This window comes from Helicoverpa zea, chromosome 15 (genome assembly GCF_022581195.2).
Source record: "Helicoverpa zea isolate HzStark_Cry1AcR chromosome 15, ilHelZeax1.1, whole genome shotgun sequence".
Taxonomy (NCBI): domain Eukaryota; kingdom Metazoa; phylum Arthropoda; class Insecta; order Lepidoptera; family Noctuidae; genus Helicoverpa; species Helicoverpa zea.
In genome coordinates this window covers 5355482-5378392 of record NC_061466.1, presented here as the reverse complement: position 1 = coordinate 5378392, position 22911 = coordinate 5355482, and the positions used below count along the sequence as shown (strand labels likewise).

Sequence of the window (22911 nt, the reverse complement as noted above, 5' to 3'; positions counted from 1 at the left end):
ATTAGTTTACTAACATTTTTGGGTAAAACTGGGCACATGAGTTTTATATAGGTAGGTACATCGTGATGCCAGCCGACATGAATAGATGGCGTTGTTATATACTTAATTATTTATTATGCAAGTAGATAAATTATTGACTGTAAGTATGTAACAACAGTAGCTTAAACGTCCTTCATCACTAGCCCCTAACTCATATTTACTACTTTGTGGGGAAGGATTATCTAGGTACCTACATTATCAATTACCTGCCCATGTTTAAGTTAATGGGTAGGTACTCAATAAGAATTATTTTATTATACTTAATAAGTACCTTGGTAGGTATATTGTTCAACACTTAGGTATAAAATATGTAGGTATGTATAATACCTACTTACATTAGTAGTTCGGTACCTAGGTATATGCAAGTTATAGCAATAAAACGCTCATGAAAAGTCGAAATAGTTTTACATAGGTAAATATAGTATAGGTTCTTAGGAAGACAAGCTAGGAAGCCCTTGTTCTCTTGATTTACTTCTTGCTTCAATATTATTAACCTTTTTATAAAATGTCGTCCCACACCCAGCGCTCGCGCAACACCGCAGTGAATGTATCAAAATATGAGGAGAGCAACCGCGACCAATAGGAGCACAGTATAGTCGATGCGTCATAGCGACAACGACGCAACATGAACATATTGAACATCGCCATGTCGCCTAGTTGACAATGACACGACGCCAGTCTCACTCGCGCACGAGCTCTCGTCACACGCCGCCCGGCGCGACATGTACAATATGTACGACACAAACATGTTGCTTATCAAGACAATTGAAAAGTTTCCTTGTCTATATAATTATAATCTACCAGAGTACCTGAAAAGGGATGTAACTGATAGTGCATGGCAAGAGGTAGCTAGTCAAACTCAACTGTCGGGTAAGATGTTTTCGTTTTTAGGCATGTTGATACATTGATTGAATGACGTTGCTTGAGCGCACATAATAATACCTACAGAGGCTACCTCTCTATGTTATTATCGATAGTTAACAGGTTTCGAATGATCGTAACATTTTTTTAGTATGTAGGTACCTATGTATTGCAAAACTAACTATCGCAAGCCAGCTGAGTAAAATTTGATGGAATTTGGTAAGGCGAACTTTAAACCTGGAGATTAGGTACCTGGAAAGGTCAAAGTTCAAAACTACGTAATAAAATTGATAGATATAGTTATTAATAAATCATTGATATTTCCAGTTGGAGAATGTAAAGAAAAGTGGAAAAATCTGCGGTATGGACTTTTGCGCAGTCTAAGACTCAATCCAGATGGAACAGTCAAGAAGAAGTATTATTTACATGACGAAATGGAATTTGTATTGCCATACATCAGAACATCAAGGCAACACGAAATGGATTTACAGCAAATAGAAGTAGAGACAGATGAAGAGGCAAATGATTTTAACGATCAAGATAAAAAATCTTCTGTAATTGGCCATTATCAAGAAGAAGAAATTATTCCTGAACCTCCAAAAAAGAAATCTAAAAACAGAGATACTAAATCAAATAATAATAATCAGCCATTTGATGAATCAAGAAAAATGTTTTTGTTAGGTTTGTTACCAGAAGTTAATGCCTTAACTGAAAGCCAAATGAAAGTCTTCAGAAGAAAAATATTATCACTTTTGGATGACATTGCTGACACTCCAAATCAATACGAAATGTGCTTACTTCAGTGGCAGAAAGATACAGTAGAACAAGAGACACAAAGTTCTAGTAATGAAGCTGTTAAAAAGGAACCTTTGTAATGAAAATGATTATTTTAATCTTGTGAAACAAGTTCACAGGTATATACTTGGTGCTTTGGATTTTCCCACATTTCATATATTATTCTTGCTTTTCCTAAGGACTAGAGCGCCAACTGATGACTTATAAGCAAGAGTTACAGAACTCAAAAGATGGCGTCGGAAGCAAGAAATTAACAACATAATCATTGTTAGACATTTCTTATTTATTATTAATAAAACAATACAATCTAAAAAAAATATTTATTGATTTGTAAGTCATAAATAAATAAACCTGTTGGAAGAGTACTTATAGTGAAAAAAATATGCATAATGCAAAAAAATGCCATAGTTCCAGCAACAGTTTTAATCAATAATTAAGCAACTATTTGATAGGTGCATTCTTCATAGATTTAGTTAAGACAGGATTGCCATTAACTTTACTAATCAATTTATTATCTTGCCAAACTGCTTGAAGGCTGTCATTAGTTTTTAGGTCAACTGCCAATTTTTCCCAAACTTTTTTCTTAGGATTCAAAACCTCATCAGGTTCCCCTGTTTCATAACCCTCTATTACCACTCTATCACCTGGTTTACTGCCTTCTGGGGCAAATAGTGGTTCAACTTGTTTAGGTTCATCAACAGAAGCACAGAGCACCATACCCTTAGATTCTACACCACGCATTTTAGCTGGTTTCAAATTACATAGGACCACTACATCTCGATTTTGCATTTCTTCTATAGGCACAAAATTAACCAAACCAGAAACTACAGTTCTTGGTTCTGCCTCACCTAAATCAATCTTCTCAACATAGAGAGCATCGGCATCTGGATGCCTGGAAACTTCTACTATACGCCCAACTCTAATATCAAGTTTGGCTGGTGTTATTTCATCAGTGGCAGGGGCATTTCCTTTACCTTTAGTTGGAGGTGGGTAAGCCTTTTTGGCCAACTCTTGTAGCTTGGGCTGTTTGAATACTTCTTGAACAGGCCCTAAAAGCTTGTTTATAGCTAACTCAACACTAGCTTTTAAATCTCCAGGATGAATTTCCTGCTTAGCATAAGCACTTTCAAGATCTTCAAAATTTGTATATTCTACATTACCCCCATGTTCAGGAGCTCTAGTAATCTTGAATGTTTCACCACTTTTCATCAATGGAAATACAACATACTTTGTAAAGGATAGAACACCATTGTCAGTAATATTTCCAGGTTCACAAAAAGCTTTTTTTAGCTTCTTCTTTACATTAGCAGGGTTGTCTAAAAGATCAATCTTGCTATCTTCTTCTGATGCTGACATTTTTCCACCAGTAAGACCAGGTACCATAGGATTCATTAAATGGACTCTCTTAGCATACCCTAACTGTGGTAAGTATTTTTCAGCCATTGTAAAGATTTTTCTTTGATCCACTCCACCAAATTGGGCATCTACTTTCAAATACTCCTCATCTAAGGCTTGCAATCCAGGATACAAAAGACCACTTAGTAAAGGATGATCAACTTGCTTCACAACTTCGGCTCCTGCCTTTTTAGCATCATGCTCAGTAATGACAGATGACATGCGGTACACATCAAGTGTGTACTCTTTACTAAGCTGGTAATCAGTACCCTTAACAAATTTTAATTTCTCTAACGGTACACCAATAGATTGAAGCATAGCTTTGATGGCAGCTTCATAATATTGAGTGCGGAGGTTTAGAAGTTCCCAAGGGGCCTTCATATTGTCTAAATAGGCATGTAAGTCAGCAAACAATATTGTCACCTCGCAGCCAGCCATTAGAAAGTCGGCTATCTTTGACATGGGCACAAAATAAGCAACATGGGGCCGACCAGTTGTTGCTGTGCCCCAATAGATTTTAAGGTCTCTTTGCTTCACGATTTCTGTAAGCTTTTCATCACCCAAAACTTCTTGCAAATTGCGAGTAATAAGAGTTTTCTTTTCCTCCCAAGTAGCCATGGCAAAATTGTTAAAATCTGGAAAATGACATAAACTAGGTTAGACTTTTGACAAATCTAGATTGTGATAATTACGACAGCCATGTAAATAGAAGTTTATAGTGATATAAATTATAAACTCACCGATTATTGTAGAATATCAAACGTTATCAATAACTAGTCTTACAACCATAAATATTTCTTTAAATAAACTACTGCTGCATGAGACAGATACGAATAGTAATAACACGTAAGTGAGGTGTCTTATGAAACTAGATGAAACATAACCTCTAAAATTAAGAGCAACATAAATTCTTCAAAACAAACGCATCGCCCCTAAAATGGACTTAAAAGGACGAAGTAAACACTTTTTATGCGTTTTCTTTCAATAACTCACTGATTTTCATTTGTTATTGAGCAAAAATTAAAAAAATATTGTTAATTTTGACATCTCTGAAGTTAGCCGCAATTCAAAATACTTGTTACCAACTGTTAATTGGCGCTAGTGTCGCAGTGAATGCTCGCGTTTCCTGTCAAAAGCGCCATTGCGCATGACAGTCAGTGCGGCCTTGCAGACTGAGAGCGCTGCCAACAAAGGCCGAGTCGATGGGGTTACAAAAAGATTGTTAATTTGGACTTCTAAACCCTTTTGTTGTTGTAATTATAATTTTATATAGGTTGTGAATTTGTGATTACGGTTAAGAAAATGTGTGAATGATATGAATCGTGACGACTAGCAAAGGAGTCAGCTGGTCCACAGTGCGAATAGTGAATAAGAAATGGCGGCCTTGCCAGCAGGTGTTCAGTATGGGTTATCATCGGAGTCTAGTTATAAAGAAAACAAGGAACTAGTGTTTGTGAAATTAACGGATTCAGCGCTGAAAGCTATTGAAGACTTCCTTAGGAATAATAGGGTAAGTCCAATCGCCATATTGTTAGACCAAAATAAAGATAAGCCAACAATGTCAGGCGCCATACTTATATTACAGTAATTGAAATGAAACTGCAAATTTAGAAGTTTTATTCCAACAAATAAGTTTTCTAATTACGATAATTGTGTTGAAAACAAGTTTAAGTAGGTAGCAATGCGATTTAAACTCCTCTCCAATGTCACGCCACGTCAACATGTAGAAAATTTGCTCTGTTATTTTCACAGATTTACATTTCATACGGCTATAATTAGAGAATTCGGACTTATTGTTGCGGAATTCGACGTTTACCGTGGAGTTATGTTACAAATCGTACTTTCTTACTCGCTACCGTTTCACGTAAAGAGAGATTGTGCCCCTACGAGAGATATTATCAATTGAATTCAGATTAAAAACATTCAAGACGAACAAGCATTACTTATCTGGTTTACCTACTGGAAAAATACCACGCAATGTCGATGTAGTTGATTCCAATAGTATAATTTGGTATGAAAATTAGTGTACTACAAATTTAAGCAATCATTTTTGCATTATCATTTCCACTAGATGATTGAACAACAACTTGTTTGTAAAGGAATATTTCTGTTGGAAAGTTCTTGTTTCCAATGGAATACTGTGTGTTCTACATGTTGGAGAAACTGAATTGTTTACCCAAATTAACATTTAACGTATTTAGTAGCTGAAAAATAGTGGAACATTGGAATCATATCATATTTCAGGCAACTATCATAGAAACTAGTTGGGACTGACTACACACTTATGAAATATTGCTGTCAACAACTTTACTAGTCAGCAAGTATACTGGGTTTTACTTATAAATTTATATTCAACATTATAGGAATATTATAATCATGAAAAATAATGATGAAATAAAATTGAAAACAAATCATTATCATGCAATATTTCCTTATATTGCTCCTTTCATGACACTGCAACAAACAATAAGAAATTGAAAGATTTCAATCTCAATTCCCTATTAATCAATATTCAAGCAAGGCGAAGTCCTATGAAGAGGTTTTAATATTTGAGGTGTTATGCTTAACAAGAAACAAGTACTATTTTACTTGTATTTCAAGGCAACATTTTTTCTTAGCAATCAACAATACTATAGTTAGTACCTCATTGTGGCAAAAGATGGCGCTGTGTGTTTGCTAATGATAGTGTTACGGTCAAGTAATCTACTATATAAAAATAAGTCCGGTTTTCCTCCCTGACGCTATAACTCCAGAACGCACGAACCGATTTCCACGGTTTTGCATTCGTTGGAAAGGTCTCGGGCTCCGTGAGGTTTATAGTAAAGAAAATTCAGGAAAAACAAAAAAAAATATCACCAAACAATATGTTACGTAAAACGAAGCCATCTGGTGGCGGAACGGAGTTCGCCGGGTTTGCTAGTTATCTATATAATTTATTAACTATAGTTCCAAGTTTGTAATAAACAATATTGGTACATGTATGTTATGTTATTAATGTTAAAATATAGGAATTAAGTAATTTTTGTAATACTCAAATATTATTCATTGAGTATAACATACATCCTGTTTCCTTTAATGGTATCTGAAGAACTATATTACACAGAAATTAACTTATTTCACTGCATTTTGTATCTATATGATATTTTTTTGTTATTTTTGTAATACTTTCTCGTGCAAATACTAGTGCAATTTTGACCTATGATTGAGCTAAAAACTGTGTAATACTTTGTAAACAACATTAAAAATGGTTTCTTGGAAGATTTAGTAATAATCTTTAACCTATTAAAACGGGAAAATACTGTCAAACAAGGCCAGTAAACCAACCAATCATAATATACTTCTAATTTTTTCTAGTTGAACTACAAAAAAGACATGTTTTTAAATAGATAAATTGAATTGTTATATACCTATGCTTAAAAGCAATTCAGATTACCAAAAACTTCCAGTGTGCTGGTGAATTTTTGAAGTAACTGCTAACCTAGATGCATATTATAAAAGACTCTAATCTAGGTCATCAAGTTACAAGTTGATTAACACTTAGAGACATGTCCGCTTCAAGTATTGATTGAAACAGGTGTAGTATTATGCTGTCTTGCTCTAGGAGACACATTTAATAGCAAAACTGGGCTGTATTTTGTTCTATTTTCATCATTATTTGCCTGGTGTTGCACCCAAATCCTGAGGGAACTACTCCAATTACCTAGATAAAAAGTAGCTTATGTTCGTCTCCAAAGAACTGCTTATCTCTATATACTAAATTTCGTTTCAATCGGACCAGCTGTTTTGTACCATGATTATGTAACACAGACAGTTACTTTCACATTTATTAGTAGTAAGAAAAGGATTGGCAAGGATGATGGTAAACATTTGAAGTCTACTCAAATACATTTAGACAAGGTAATATTGCATAGTTTAATGAATGAGTTGTTAATCGTTGCAACAACAATATTGAGAAATTACTAATAACTTTACAACATAGATAATTTTCCTAATTGATTGACATGAATGATTGAATAGTAATTTTTTTAACACAACAAGCGCCTGCTTTTCTGGAATTTATGATTGACATCACACCTTCATAATTAAAGTTCTTATTTAGAATACAAGCAATATGATTGAGGTGAATTTTGTTAATGATTGAGGACTGGAGATCACCACCAATCCAAACTTGGCAATACTGAAGAAAGAAAAGACGAAACCTAAGTTTTCAATTTTTTTTAATGAAACTAAAGATTCTAAGCTTGAGTTCTGGATAGAAAATCCAGATATCTGGGCTAATGATGCTGATTTCATAATATGATGAATTTTACTTATGATTCATTTAGCCGTACTTTGCATTGATATTTGATAACATTGTTTAATTGATAAAGTATTTATTACGTAACCAAGGAAATTAAATTAGGGAAATACCAAATAAGTACATAATTTATGACATTTTATTATAAACATTTTTAAATTAATATCAAATGCAGATAAATAAGTTTGTACATATATTCAAAATGGAATTGTCTGTTTTGTAAGATATTCCACGTATTGGACAATAACAGAACACAATGATGTATTACTTAAAAGTGTGGGAAAGAAAACAAGGTCTATTTAACTAAACCCATACACACTAGGAAGTAAGAAAATTAAGGTAAAAATACATACAGCCTACTTTGCTGCAGGTGAAAGTTATTTACTTAAACCCAAAAGAACAAACATGATTTTCTCTATTATATGTTCAATTGAATTCCTCTGAAATGATTTGATTTTTCGTTTTAACAATTAGATAGACATTTATTTTGTACTTGCATATTAGTGGAAACATTATTGAAATAAACATGTTTTTTTTTTTAATATACCTACATACTTAGAAATATCATTTAAAAAAATAATTAACAAGTCATTGCTTAATTAGATTAATGGAACATTTATCCAAGTAATGTATCTGTGATAATTCTGGGTTTTTTATATTTTTTGTAAAAATAGATCAAGACTACATTAAAACAAGTTAAACAAATAAATTAATTATTTTAATCTGCTTTATATATTACTGTAAATTATGATGTTACTTAGGTATACCCAAGTGATTACTTAATTTTAAAATTAATAAGCTAACTAATCTAATCTATTTAGTTCAATTAATAATTGAGATATGTATATATAACTTTTGCTTATTAGCTAATTGTTATTCACCTAGCTATTGGCATACTAGACTAACAAGTTATAAAAGATATCTTTAAAAACCCAAGGAATTAAACCTGTTTTCAGCCTGAAGCCTCTACGCAGGCTATGGTTGTCTCAGTCATGTTCAAACATGAAGTGAGTTTAAAGTGATGTAGCATCACCAAAATAAAACCTGTTTAGTGTGAGTTTTACCCAAACAATGTTCTGTGTTACATGGCGGAAAAAATATTATCCTGCACCTTTGCACAAACAAAACACTCGAGCTGCTGTATCTTTTTTTTTATTAAATATCCTCTTTTTGTGGCAGGTTAAACATACGTTTAGAATTCAGTCTGCTACATTTTCTAATAATAAGTCTCGTTTCCTGGTAATTAATTAAGTTTATTATAGGTGGTTGTATTTTAGCTACCATTGCAAATTCTACATCAGATTGCTCCTATTTCTAAATCGTAGGTATTCGGCGCGTGTCTGTCTAGCCGTTTGGGCCCAGTTTCGCAAACTCCGTATATTAGGTAAGCGAATCGGGCGCATAGCCGCAATGACAATGTTCGGGCGGCGCCCGTGCAGGTGAAAGTACCAACAGCTGCCGGATTACTTATAAACTGCAAAAAAGTGTTTCCTCTAAATTCTAAGCCGTATGTTTCTTCACATCTTGTTCATCAGAGCAATTCTTATAGGTAGGAAGCAATAATCAGTGTCATCATTATTGATTTTTTAGTATATTTATAAGATGATAACCTATCAGTGGCGAAGGGTGGTTTAATGAAATAGGGAAGCCGCAGCAAAAAAAAACTGGGGGGGGGGGGGAGTACTCAGGGATGGGGGGGGAGAGGTAATGGAGGTAATTTCTCAGTCCACCTTTTAGCACTGACTGAGAGACTGATAGTTTGAACATGTTTTCTCGAGGAATTCGGCAGATTATTAATATCTATAAAACTTTATTATCTTTAGTTAGGTATATTAACTACTAGAATCTGAGAAAAGTTGGCACTAGAAACAATACCTTTTAAGTATTTAATTTACAACGGCCTGTTAGCCATTGTTATCGTAGGTATGTGTTTCATAAATCCGTCAGGACGTTAGAAATTTTAATATTGACATATATTGTTGGTAGGTAATTCACCCGAGCGGCGTGCCCGAGTTTTATAACACGTTTTTATTCTCAAAACTTAACCTTGAAAAATAAGTTCCTTCCTAAAGTAAATAATCTGTCGGAAAACAGTCTAATGCGATAAATGCTATCCTAGTTAAGTTTTAAAAGTAGGTACACTAAAAAGAAACCTGATGCAAACTGTCTGCGTATCAAAGTAACTCATTTCAACGTAGGTACCTCTATTTTTTTCACTACACACACTGTACTTGTACTGAGTACCAGGTCACAGTGCGATTGCGGGGATTAGTAGGAAGTAATGATACTGCCAACTACTTAATCAAAATTATGTACTTGGTGAACACAAAAATTATCAATTCCCAAGTAGGGTCATTAAATCGCGGAGAATCTTAACACCGCGATTCAGGATTTGCATAAAAATGCACAACGCCATCTATGTTAACATAATGTAACTAAAACACTTAAACTAACATAAAATATTGTACACACACGAACTATGTTATTTCTAAATGATACACACACTAATAAATTCAATTAAGTAGTACAAAGAACAAATTGTTAATGGTATTATTTAAAACAAAATAAGAAGAATGAGAGTGAATTTGTCTGATTTGTTTGTTTACATATTTGAGAGTTTAAGCGCTGTCACTCGCGCGTAGACAGATATAGCTACTCTACTCTTGACGCGTTCTTTCTCGTTCACTCGCGAGTTTTGATTGGCTGGAACCCGCTCCGTGAGCCGGCTTACCGCTCGCCCTTATGCCGCGAACATCGCGCGGCGCGGCGTGGATGACGTCACGCAAGCGTAGTTTTGTATGGAGGAGGAAGCCGCGGCTTGTTTAGTAGGAGCAAAATGTTTCAAGTAATTTATAGACAATTTTTTTGCGGTGGTAGGCGTTTTGTTATACCTACATATTTAAATTGTGTGGTTTAAATGATTATATTAATTATACCTATATCTATATTATAACTTATACCTATGCTTCTTTCTTGAAATTCGAAAGGGAAGCCGATGGGAATCGGCTTATAAGGACGCCTCGCCACTGTAACCTATGTATTATTAAATCTACATACTTTTATTTGTTTAAAACGTTTTTACATCATCATATTTCACAACCATGTATTAGAAGTCTTGTTGACAGTTATAAAGATAATCTAGTTTTCCCTACATGTATCGTGACCTCGTTATGTGATTTACGACAGCTCATTAACGTGCATCTGTTTCATTACCATTGATAGAGCGTCATTATCAAAATCACTGTGATTAGTAGAATGAGGACAATGCGATTGAATTTGTTAATTATTAGGAAGGCCACACTCACTGGCATACCTTTTATTGATGACGTATTTCTTCAGGTAAATAGAACAACGGTTGCTATACTGTTGTTAAATTCTTCGAAAGTCTTTTAACAACAAAAGACGAGCAATTTCTTTGCTAGCAACAGCTAATGAAGGTCATAAATTAATTAATATGTCAGGAAAGTTTTTGATGATTTTGTAAAACGTGATCTCCAGTTTGTTATGATTTCCAGTGGTTTAGATAATGTTATTATCGGCCTATGCTCCTAACAGTTCCATTCCACCGTTCCAAATCATTAAGAATTTATGATTAACGATGGCAATAACTTCACTTTGTAAGAATGTAACGTTCAAAGTTCATTACTATTGCCAATGATAACATTTACTGACATGTTGCATAACACTGTTTACTTGCTATTATTTTGTGTTAATTGAATTCCCAATGCACCCGTAATTGTCTTATTAATAAAATTCTATAAAAAAGTCTGTCGTAAACATGTTTATTAAGCTCGATGCTTTTGTTTACATTCGCTGATATTGGCCCTTGTTGAAATAATGTCGATGGAATAATGTAATAAGTCTGTCACACTTGAGTATGGGCCAAGTTCGTCTCCCAAGTTATCATCATTTGCAGTTCATTCCGCCCCTCTACTCTGCTATCTTTTATTAATCATCATTTATCTCCCGAATAATATGTATATCACCGCTTCCATTGAGTCTGATAATGTGTATCTCCATTTCTGAAAAGGTTTCACCCGTTTTTATTAGATTTTATTGTCTGTTAACATTTTACTCTTAGCCCACGTAGGTAGGTACTAATGGTTTACATACTCACGAACCAAATAAATAAGCACTGAGAAGAAGAGTTAAAAAATATAGGTATTTGCAAACTCAAGATCCATGGCATAACCCTATTCCCTATTATAATAAATCGAATTGCATACGGAACTGCATTGCTGGAATTTATTGTTCGTGTCAAAGGATAGTCTGATGTATGTAATCAATGAGCATGGTCTAGTACAATAACAATCAGCGATAAATCGTCGTCGCCTTATTTGAATCAAATTACTATAATAAATGATTGTAACAACATCATTTTTTAGGGTTCCGTAGCCAAAATGGCAAAAACGGAACCCTTATAGTTTCGTCATGTCCGTCTGTCCGTCTGTCACAGCCGATTTACTCGGAAACTATAAGTACTACAGTGATGAAATTTGATGGGAATATGTGTTGTATGAACCGCTACAAAAATATGACACTAAATAGTAAAAAAAAGAATTGGGGGTGGGGCCCCCCATACATGTAACTGAGGGATGAAATTTTTTTTTTCGATGTACATACCCGTGTGGGGTATCAATGGAAAGGTCTTTTAAAATGATATAAAGTTTTCTAAAAAACATTTTTCTTAAAGTGAACGGTTTTTGAGATATCAGCTCTCAAAGTCGTAAAAAGTATGTCCCCCCCCTCTATTTTTATAACTACGGGGTATAAAATTCTAAAAAAAATAGAGGTGATGCATGCTAATTAACTCTTTCAACGATTTTTGGTTTGATCAAAGTATCTCTTATAGTTTTTGAGATAGGTTGATTTAACTGTAATTTACGGAACCCTTCGTGCACGAGTCCGACTCGCACTTGGCCGGTTTTTTACTATTTAATAACGGTAACTACTGCATTATGAGCATTTAATAACTCCACATCGCTGATACCAATCTATCGCTGATAGTTATTCTCATAACGATAACGTTATGAAATAGAAGTGAGAAGAGCATGACAAACAAATTCACATGCATCAAACAATGCACAAGTATCAAAAGGCTAAAATATTGAAGAGGCTTTTGGGGAAAAAAACGTGATATTGATAAAATTTACACTTGTCTTTATCTGAAATGGTTACCTGTTTTTATCTGATTTCTAATTTACTCAATTAAGCGAATTGTAAAAGTAGTTACTGATGTCCCCAGCATAATTTCCCTCACATGCTTGATAACAATCATAAAATGTAACATCAGGCAAGCAAATTATATGTTACAGAAAAATCCGCAGATTTATGAAAAACCAAAACACATAAAGTTAAAAGCTAGCTGCCAATATAAACAATTTTGTAACGGCGACCAAAGCTGGTCGCCCACCTGATTATGATTCCCCCGGTCCATGCACGTGTTTAACAACGATACATTTATTTTGTGTCGGCCTAAGATCACGGGCACCTATTATTTAACTTTGCTAAACGATTATCAACACTCTCCGCATACTGCCAAAATCGAAATTTCAATGCACTGTCCTGTGATGTGCAGCAGGTTTGGTGGCCGTTTTTTTGTTGGTGCTTTGTAAGCGTGCCACCTGGCCTTTTTTCTTGAGCATAGAATCCATTGAAAGCCATGAATCACATTTGTAACGCTGCCGAATGAGTGTCCAGCATGTCGTCTAAGAAAAAGACCCTTAGCTTGATTAGTTAGCATTCGCGTTATTAGTCCATTCAGGAAAGTTCAGATCAAGTTTCAGTGTCATGCATTAGTAAATAGGCAACACATGATTCTTAATAAAGTACATACAGTAGGTACTTATTTGTCACGTTCGTTTCTAAGTAGGTATCTGTACCGGATATCCACTTCAAAAGTATGCCATATTTGCACTAGCGATACCGGAATCAAAAATAAAATCAGTTTTTAAATGCTCTGATACTAATTCCTTTAATTTACTTCCTAGTTAAAATTGAATTTGATACATTAGTAGTTTTAGTTATGTATTAAGTTTTTCATGTAGCCAATATTGAAAACATAATTACTAATAAATTAAATTAATCTGAAGAAGATGTACATCTGCTTCTTTAATATAAAATCGCACATCATTTGCACTGTACCTACGTATTGGCAACACACAATGTAGATAATTTTATCATCTCACTTTGACATCAGGGTCATTTGAGTAGTAAAATAAAAATGCGGCTATGCTATGATGAAAGTAACCGCTATAGAACACCTAACTATATCAAATAACATCAAACACAATTTCCAAGATGTTTAAAAAACGCAGGAGTAAATTGAAGATAATGAAGATTTTCTCGCAAATGTTTGGGAATAGTTGGGGTGGTTCTAAATTGATCTTTAAAATGTTTGAAGGAGAAGCAATATTTGTGTGTGATAGATGTTGTGACGTCTGCGTGACGATGAACACGAGCGATAGGGCCCGAGGTCGTCGCACCCTCAGTCCCCCCGAGCCTTGGCACCTGGTTGTCCCTTGCTAAGCAGTTACTTGCGAACAGATGTTAGACTCGAGAAATCCCTCCGCCCGCCCCTTGTTTCTATTTTTGTCCTTAGATTTTTAAGTATTGTTCTTTTTACTTTTTTATTTTTATCCACCTTCAGGTACCTCATTGATTCTTATAAAAAGGTTTGGGGTTCTGTTCTTAAGTAGTCAACGACGTGATATAATGAAATAAATGTTAGTATTTTTTATAAGTTCATGGGTTTAACGTGTAGAAAAATATGTAAACCCACCAATTAACTAAATAATGATTTATGTAAAGCTATTTCATAACGCCTGAAGAATAAAAATCACCGTTACAAAAATTCTATTCTCTTGTTACAACGTGAACGTTTACCTGTACAGTTATCCTCGGCGTTTAATTGGATATTGTTTAGTTCAATAACACTACATCATTGTAATATGCATTTAACATTTTGTTTACCAACGTATAGAGCTAGGACAAACCAGTTTGCGAAATGTCAGCCAATCCGTACAGCAAGTGCCGCAAAGTTTTACATGATGCAACGTGATATAAAGGGGATATTTAATTGTTAAAGCAGGCATAAAACGTTGATAGACGTAAACGGTAGTAAAATGTAGGAATGGATCTACGAATCATGTGATGTTTTTATGGAGGTGGCCATCATTTACGGCAGGGTATACCGCCCCCTGAAAGCAGCGTGCTCTAGAAAAGGACAGACGATTAGAAATAGGGCGGTTAGGGGCGCCAACCTTATGGCAGAGTCAACTTATATTATACGTGTGTGTAGTTCGTTTATATTGAAATAGAGAGGCTTGGGGATGGGGTAAAATAAATTGATAATACGATTAAAATTTAGATCGACTGTCAAAATAAGTATTGCATGATTGAGGCCACGATTCACAGACAATTTCTACCGAATAATCTTGGAAGCTTGAAGAAGCTTTTCCCTCAATAGGTGAGAAATGGGCACGTAAAATATTGTAAGGAAACATGCATGACTCTTAGGCACACATTGATTCAAAGATATAGTAATTTCTCCTTGATATACATACATTAACGAATTTTTGATTAAACTTGATTACTGGTATTTAACAAATCAATAATGATTAGACATAATTCCTTAATCATTTGAAAGGTGCATTTTTTATTGGATTAAAGTTTCAAGCTGAAAGAGGCTCGTCAAACATGAATTACACAGCCTTTTGAAAGAATTACATTCGGATTAATAACTAAACTTCCTGATCATGTACCTAAGTACTTTAATTATACTGAAAACATTTCTTCAAGAAGCAAGCTTTGCTAATGAGTAAGGTTAATAAGTCTCGATTGAATATACAATACGTAATTAGATAGATCTAGGTCATGTAAATATACAATTTCCCCTTAATGCAGTTAAAGATTAGAAAACTACAGTAATTTAGACAACGTAATACAAAACTAGACATAAACAACTTTCATTTGATAGTTCTCGGATTCTTGTAGCTCAGGTAGAAGCCCAGACACCTTTGATATTGTGTATACTTCACCGGAAGATCCTTTCACAGTAAATTTTAAACACGTATTTTATTGCATGTCTTTAAAAAAACTCTGCGTTATTGTTTAAAGTTTTCAGCTCATCTTAAATGATATTTTCAACAACTAAATGGTTCTTTTATAAACACCAAAATAAATAATATCCCAAACTTAAAAATGTAAGCCCCAAATGGCCTCTAATTAGGTATCGGAAACCGTGTTGTTATTCAAATATGTGTGTCGCCAAGTGAGGTCTTGATCATAGCATTTGGTACAACGGTTCCAAACGCCACGCTTCACATTCGACACATTCTTATCTTGTCCAAATGTACGAGTATCATAGATTGACCCCTTCTTAGTATTCGAAACTACGATAACAAAGTATTTCTTACCAGTTAACGCGATTCTTAAAACTAATTTGCGTGATTTTCTTGTCTGTAGCTGTTAAAAGATGTTTTTGTTCTGCGAATTTCCAGTAAAAAATGATGACAACAAGTTGCGCTCTTTGGGTTTTCGAAGTAACTGAAGCCTGGAAATATGAATGTTCTTTTAAATCAATGTTTTCTATTATTAAATATTTTCACCAATGCAAAAACTTAAAAGCTTGTAAAAGTTTTTTACTTAGCCAAAGGTCGCCGACTATTCCGCTAAGGTCACTTTGTGCAGGTATTTTATTGCCTCACTCTGTACAACGTAGCAATTCAACGCAAGGCCAAAATTGCTTTTGTATTTTTTACTCGACAAAATTATACTTATTTACTACATGAAGTTTTGGTATACTTATCTGTTTATCTACTACAAATTGTCTACTCATTCGAATTTACTGAACCTAACACAGAAAACTAGAGGCAATTGCTAATGTTCTGCGCAGCACAGATGTTGATAAATATTGTTATTTGCTTATCAACTCTCGTTATTTCCCAACTCTAATCATTCAGATTCTAATGTTAATGATAGTCATTATCTTTAAATGACTCCCAAGGTACATATTAATACAATAAATAAAATGATGACGTAATGTTATAACCGAGACTAATGATAACATCTTCCACCCCGATGGATACATTTGTATATTATGTACTTACTACATTTTAGTTTTATTGGCATGTTTCTAAGTTTGAATAGGAAAATTAATACAGCTCTAAAAAGCTGGCAGTACAAAGTGGGCAAAAATTAAAAAAAAAAGCTCAAAATTTGTTGCTAATTTGTTGCTAATTAGTTGCCAAATAATCGATTTTTTTGCTTTTGCCGATTTCGAGAAATCGTCAACAATGCTAGCTTCACCATAAGCTGGCATGGATTATAAGATAAAAGTAAAGGTAAAATAAACAAAATCACTACAAATTTGTTGCTAATTTGTTGCTGTACAACCAAAATAAATTTGAGGTGCAAAAATTTTTTTTTTTTCAAATAGAAAATTTTTATTTGCTTTGCGCGCTTGAATGTCAATTGTTTCATGAAAAAAATGTGAAATAAATTTGTTGCTCGTCACAGAACTGTTCCTTGTCACTTAGAGAACCAGCAACTAAATAGACACCCGACGATCGGGTGTCTTGAACTTCGGTGACTAACAAACCGGCCATGCTGGCTTGAATGTCGATTTTTCCGGTGAAAAACGTTGAAATGAATTTGTTGCTCGTCACAGAGGTGATTAATGTCTCTCAGAGAACCAGCAACTAAATAGACACCCGATCGTCGGGTGTCTTGAACTTCGGTGACTAACAAACCGGCCATGCTGGCTTGAATGTCGATTTTTCCGGTGAAAAACGTTGAAATGAATTTGTTGCTCGTCACAGAGGTGATTAATGTCTCTCAGAGAACCAGCAACTAAATAGACACCCGACGATCGGGTGTCTTGAACTTCGGTGACTAACAAACCGGCCATGCTGGCTTGAATGTCGATTATTCCGGTGAAAAACGTGGAAATGAATTTGTTGCTCTTCGCAGAACTGTTAGGCATCGATCGGAGAACCAGCTACTAAATAGACACCCGTTGATCGGGTGTCTTGAACTTCGGTGACTAACAAACCGGCCATACTGGCTTGAATGTCGATTTTTCCGGTGAAAAACGTTGAAATGAATTTGTTGCTCGTCACAGAGGTGATTAATGTCACTTAGAGAACCAGCAACTAAATAAATAGGAGAGCTCAAAATAACACACAAGTCAAATTGTTGAGCTCTCATAAATTGACGAGCTCAAAAACATCGCAACAAACGGCAACATTCGAACGCTTAATGTATCTAGCGGGAAGTTACAGGAATGGCCTTTAAGGGTCATCCGATTTCGATAATTTTTTTTTGCTTATTAGCGCTCAAGGATGGCTTAGAAAAATAGAATTAAAAAAAAAAGCGAAAAAAATATAAAATTGAAAAATAAAAAAATATTAATACTGAATACTAGTCACCAATGTTACCAGTTGATTACGTGGCTATAAGAGTATACTAAAATTAATCAATATATAGTTTCTGGAAAGTACATTGAGTACTTTAGCTTAGTTCATTTTTAATGCCAAAGAAGAAATCGTGACTCAGATGATATTTTTTTGTTTGTAAAAATAATTACAGTTCGTTCAGTAATGATTTATATTGTTTTCTATTATATATTAGACCAAGTTGGTTTAAATTTTCAGGAAATCTAAGTTTGATGAAATTTCTTTAGAATGACAAAGATTGGTACTCATCGGTCAAGCTGTTCGAAAGTTATAAGCGATTCACATACTTATTCTTACACATATATACAGCTAGGGTGTCACCCTCGTGGAAGTAGTCAAGGAAGCTTCCTAGAACCTCAAAACGTTAAGATCTGGAACGTTGCTGGTTCTCTGAGAGACATTAATCACCTCTGTGACGAGCAACAAATTCATTTCCACGTTTTTCACCGGAAAAATCGACATTCAAGCCAGCATGGCTGGTTTGTTAGTCACCGAAGTTCAAGACACCCGATCGTCGGGTGTCTATTTAGTTGCTGGTTCTCTGAGAGACATTAATCACCTCTGTGACGAGCAACAAATTCATTTCCACGTTTTTCACCGGAAAAATCGACATTCAAGCCAGCATGGCCGGTTTGTTAGTCACCGAAGTTCAAGACACCCGATCGTCGGGTGTCTATTTAGTTGCTGGTTCTCTGAGAGACATTAATCACCTCTGTGACGAGCAACAAATTCATTTCAACGTTTTTCACCGGAAAAATCGACATTCAAGCCAGCATGGCCGGTTTGTTAGTCACCGAAGTTCAAGACACCCGATCGTCGGGTGTCTATTTAGTTGCTGGTTCTCTGAGAGACATTAATCACCTCTGTGACGAGCAACAAATTCATTTCAACGTTTTTCACCGGAAAAATCGACATTCAAGCCAGCATGGCCGGTTTGTTAGTCACCGAAGTTCAAGACACCCGATCGTCGGGTGTCTATTTAGTTGCTGGTTCTCTGAGAGACATTAATCACCTCTGTGACGAGCAACAAATTCATTTCAACGTTTTTCACCGGAAAAATCGACATTCAAGCCAGCATGGCCGGTTTGTTAGTCACCGAAGTTCAAGACACCCGACGATCGGGTGTCTATTTAGTTGCTGGTTCTCTGAGAGACATTAATCACCTCTGTGACGAGCAACAAATTCATTTCAACGTTTTTCACCGGAAAAATCGACATTCAAGCCAGCATGGCCGGTTTGTTAGTCACCGAAGTTCAAGACACCCGATCGTCGGGTGTCTATTTAGTTGCTGGTTCTCTAAGTGACAAGGAACAGTTCTGTGACGAGCAACAAATTTATTTCACATTTTTTTCATGAAACAATTGACATTCAAGCGCGCAAAGCAAATAAAAATTTTCTATTTGAAAAAAAAAAAATTTTTGCACCTCAAATTTATTTTGGTTGTACAGCAACAAATTAGCAACAAATTTGAAGTGATTTTGTTTATTTTACCTTTACTTTTATCTTATAATCCATGCCAGCTTATGGTGAAGCTAGCATTGTTGACGATTTCTCGAAATCGGCAAAAGCAAAAAAATCGATTATTTGGCAACTAATTAGCAACAAATTAGCAACAAATTTTGAGCTTTTTTTTTTTAATTTTTGCCCACTTTGTACTGCCAGCTTTTTAGAGCTAATTAATACAACGTATGACCTTGCCAGTTAAAACTGGTTTGACATTCGCGACTGATTTCAATCTTAATCAAAGTAGACGATTCTCTTATCGCACATTCGTAGCACTCATATGTGTAAATTTTGAAAACAATATATGGCCAATAAAACTATAAGATCAAAAATTGATCTGTTATTGGCGTAGTAATTGGTTGACCCTCAAGAGATCGAGAGTCACGGCCATGGATGCTAACCACGGCAAGTTCCGGGTCATCCCTTCTAGCTCCGAGTCTAGACGATAGTGCAACTAGTTGAGTTTCACATTAAGTTTAGTGGTTAAGTAAGTAAGTAAAGCAATTTTTAAGTTTACATCATCAGCACTACCGCCCAGCCTAGTTATGTTTCTCGCGTTCGACCATCGCCGGTTGTGCAACGCCACGGCTTGCCGACACTTGCTTATTGTGGCCAACCCGACTCGTTGCCCAACTAGTTTGGCTTCTTGTCGTCTAATTACAACGTTTCATTAGGTTATGCCTTATAAAATTTAGAAATACTGTACTTTCTTAAACGCTCATCTGTGCAGAAAAATGTTTACTCAGGTGTTAATCTGGAATTTTTGGCCTACTGATGAGTTGGCTTCCAAACGAGTATAAGGATCTCATTTCTTCTTCATAACCCATAAAAACACACCTAAGTACTTATTTTTAGCATGTAAAAAAAAACTTGGTAGACCTTCAAAATGACCCGACCTCTAAGCTACTACTCTCTTTCACAGTAAATACTAAAATTCAGTGACCAATACTTTAAACAAAGTTATTATGATTCATGGTTCATCGTGGTTTCCATATTGCTGCCATATTTTTTGCAATGTTTCAATTACTGCTGTACTACAGATTTACCTTGTAAACCCCAACATTAATGTGCGTCATGTTGTATTTTCCTGTGTACATAAATTAGTATTGAAATATTTCGCACGTCAATGCAGTTTAACGTCTGTCTAATATTTTGCAGTAAACAAAGAATAATTCAAATAACTATGATCATAAGTGCCTCTGTTATAATACTCATAAAGCCAGGTATTTAATATTTGCAACTCTCACACTTTAGCATGCTTGGCATTTGAGCATTGTTAGTTATACTTCTTGTATTAAAAATGAATCAGTTAGCATTATCTAACCAAGTGAATCGCCACCGAATATTTATAAGATTTTGAATAAACGAAATATATTTGACCTGACTACCTTAAAATCAAGATCCAGACAGACAATTTTGTAATTGTTATGTAATATTAACGTTTGATTTCTTTTTTCAGGACAGATTGGCAAAACCTAAAATACAGTTCCTACCCGGAAATGAAGGGGTGAGTTTACACTTATATTTCTAAAAAATGGTATGGTTTTTGTTATTTAAACTACAGAGTAGCGTTGTACAAACGAATTAACCAAAAATGTTTATTAAAATGGTCAACATAACGTAAAGTAGGTAACTTAGTTTGCTTCCAAACGGTGTACCAATTCTACATCCTAAATCAAAATCTTTTGCTTGGGTGTAGCGTTTGAAGAAGTGAAACCACTAACGACTTACTAAAGGTCATTGACAGATCGAGTCAAACTCAGTAAAGGCCTTTTATTCAACTATTAAAGTCAACCTTCCAAATGGCCTTAATTTCATTATAAAATTAAATCTTGTTATGTAGGTAGTACAACTACAGAAAATAAAAATGTTATATTGATGCTTGCCGGAGTCCCCAAGGGCAGCATACTTGGCCCTATATTGCAAAATGTTTATAATTTAAAACAAGACTGTCCCGTTATCAGAGTTATACCGTAATGTAAACAAATGAGTTAAATCTTCTTCAAGTCGAATTTTATGGCTTCCTGGCAAAAGTTTAATCTCGTATTCATCGGCTGTTAATAAAATGTAAAAATGACAAACATTTATAGTAAAGCTTAGTCATTAAATTAACAGGCAGATGCAGTATTAAATAAATAGTTTATAAATTATGCTGATCATTTACATTCATAAATAGCTTTGTAGAAAGTCAAGATCAGTATAAGGTTTCAAATTATTTGCTTTGCAATTTATATAGTTATTTTTGTGCAAGAAGCGGTTCTGAGGTAATTCTGTATTATCTACGTAATGCTTTCAATTTAATTTATATACATTGTATTACAATCTTTTACCTACAGATTTCCTAATTTTATATGATATAACAATGGTCTGCTTTGCACGTACTTCTCTGTACATTTTACATAATTCGATGACCTTATCACAGGTGACGTTTCAAATGAACATTGAGAAACATTTTATTAATAACAACGTGCGTATATCTCGTTATGGCTGTCACGAGTAAACATACAATTGACGTGTTTCGAAAACAACATAGATTTTACAAAACACAAGTGCAGCACGAAAACATTTGTTATTTTCGAGTTGCATTCAAACTTATTATGCAAGTGCTGGCTATAAAAGCAAACGTGTTGCTCTAGTTCAAACATGGAGTTATATTAGTTGGTCGAAGGTACTCGCTCACTTGGATATTGAAGATGCTTAGTACATATAATGAAGGAGCACAGCATCGTCAGGATCTGGGCCTCATCGTCGTACGGGCCTTGACTCGCCTCGGGCGTACCAGTTAACGCTTGCGGCACTCGATACGCTTGCGAAATTATATGATGACCCACTTAGTCGATTTCGATTTGCTGCTTGACGCTGCGGTCGGTGGTCTATTAAACTTTTTACCCTAAATTATTTCGAAAAACAAATTAAACGCCGATCATAAGCCGCTGTCACGTACATAAAGCGGCCTCATCATTTAGACCGGACGAGTACGGTCTCGGAGACTTTGAATAAAGTGACAGTCCGTGTCATTGTAGAAGTACAACTATGGTTGACACCATTATTACGCCTTCAAGTCTTTTCCTTCGAAGCTACTGTACCCTCTTGTTTACTTATCAACTTTCCGCGTGGAGCTCATCGATAAATTACGTCACGTATAATCCGTACAACCATGAAGAGAAGGCAAACTTGTTCAAAGCTGTGTGAAATTGAAGTATAGAGCGTAAACTAATTTGTTTCTGTGAGACGCAACAAGTATTACAGCTAGCATCACGCTTACTGATCGGTCATTGCAAAAAACGTATCTAATGCAATTTTGTTTACAAGGTGTTAATCCCCGGTCGATCCCCGCGCCCGACGACCGGCGCCTTCGACCGGTTTGCTTGTTGCCACCGCTCGACTCGCCTGCCGGTTTGACGTGATCTCTTCTCTTGTTGCTCGTCGAGAGTCGCTTGTATCGTATGTAAACGACCCCGACCACCTTATTCGAATACTAAAACGTCACGCTTAAATATTTTCCTGTATTACTGAAGTTAACTAATGTCGGTTAATTGATAATAATATGCGCAAAACCCATTT

General features: G+C 35.1%; 3 protein-coding genes across 4 annotated transcripts in view; 2 read left to right on the top strand and 1 right to left on the bottom strand.

Moving 5' to 3' along the window:
* Nucleotides 1-696: 696 nt before the first annotated feature.
* On the top strand, nucleotides 697-2012 carry LOC124637004. The gene is made up of 2 exons (XM_047173308.1): nucleotides 697-909; nucleotides 1228-2012. Exons 1-2 carry the CDS (start codon nucleotides 762-764, stop codon nucleotides 1773-1775), a joined length of 696 nt encoding a protein of 231 aa, XP_047029264.1. The 5' UTR covers nucleotides 697-761; the 3' UTR covers nucleotides 1776-2012.
* On the bottom strand, nucleotides 2002-4014 carry LOC124637003 (tyrosine--tRNA ligase, cytoplasmic). Its single transcript, XM_047173307.1, has 2 exons — nucleotides 3831-4014; nucleotides 2002-3725 (listed from the first exon to the last, which is right to left on the bottom strand). Exon 2 carries the CDS (start codon nucleotides 3706-3708, stop codon nucleotides 2137-2139), a length of 1572 nt encoding a protein of 523 aa, XP_047029263.1. The 5' UTR covers nucleotides 3709-3725; nucleotides 3831-4014; the 3' UTR covers nucleotides 2002-2136.
* A 175-nt stretch (nucleotides 4015-4189) lies between these two features.
* The window catches only part of LOC124637002 (RNA polymerase II elongation factor Ell), a 52698-nt gene continuing 33976 nt past the window's right edge, over nucleotides 4190-22911 (top strand). For both annotated transcript variants that reach the window (XM_047173306.1, XM_047173305.1), the window contains exons 1-2: nucleotides 4190-4600; nucleotides 20807-20854. In XM_047173306.1, the coding sequence (XP_047029262.1) occupies nucleotides 4466-4600; nucleotides 20807-20854 (183 nt within the window). In that variant the 5' untranslated portion in view covers nucleotides 4190-4465. The remainder of the gene's footprint in view (nucleotides 4601-20806; nucleotides 20855-22911) is intronic.

Bases quoted from the DNA above. Each gene is read 5' to 3' on its own strand.
- LOC124637004 (XM_047173308.1), top strand. From the start codon at position 762: ATGTACAATATGTACGACACAAACATGTTGCTTATCAAGACAATTGAA. The intron at 910-1,227 runs GTAAGATGTTTT...TGATATTTCCAG, and splicing joins TAGTCAAACTCAACTGTCGG to TTGGAGAATGTAAAGAAAAG.
- LOC124637003 (XM_047173307.1), bottom strand. From the start codon at position 3,708: ATGGCTACTTGGGAGGAAAAGAAAACTCTTATTACTCGCAATTTGCAA.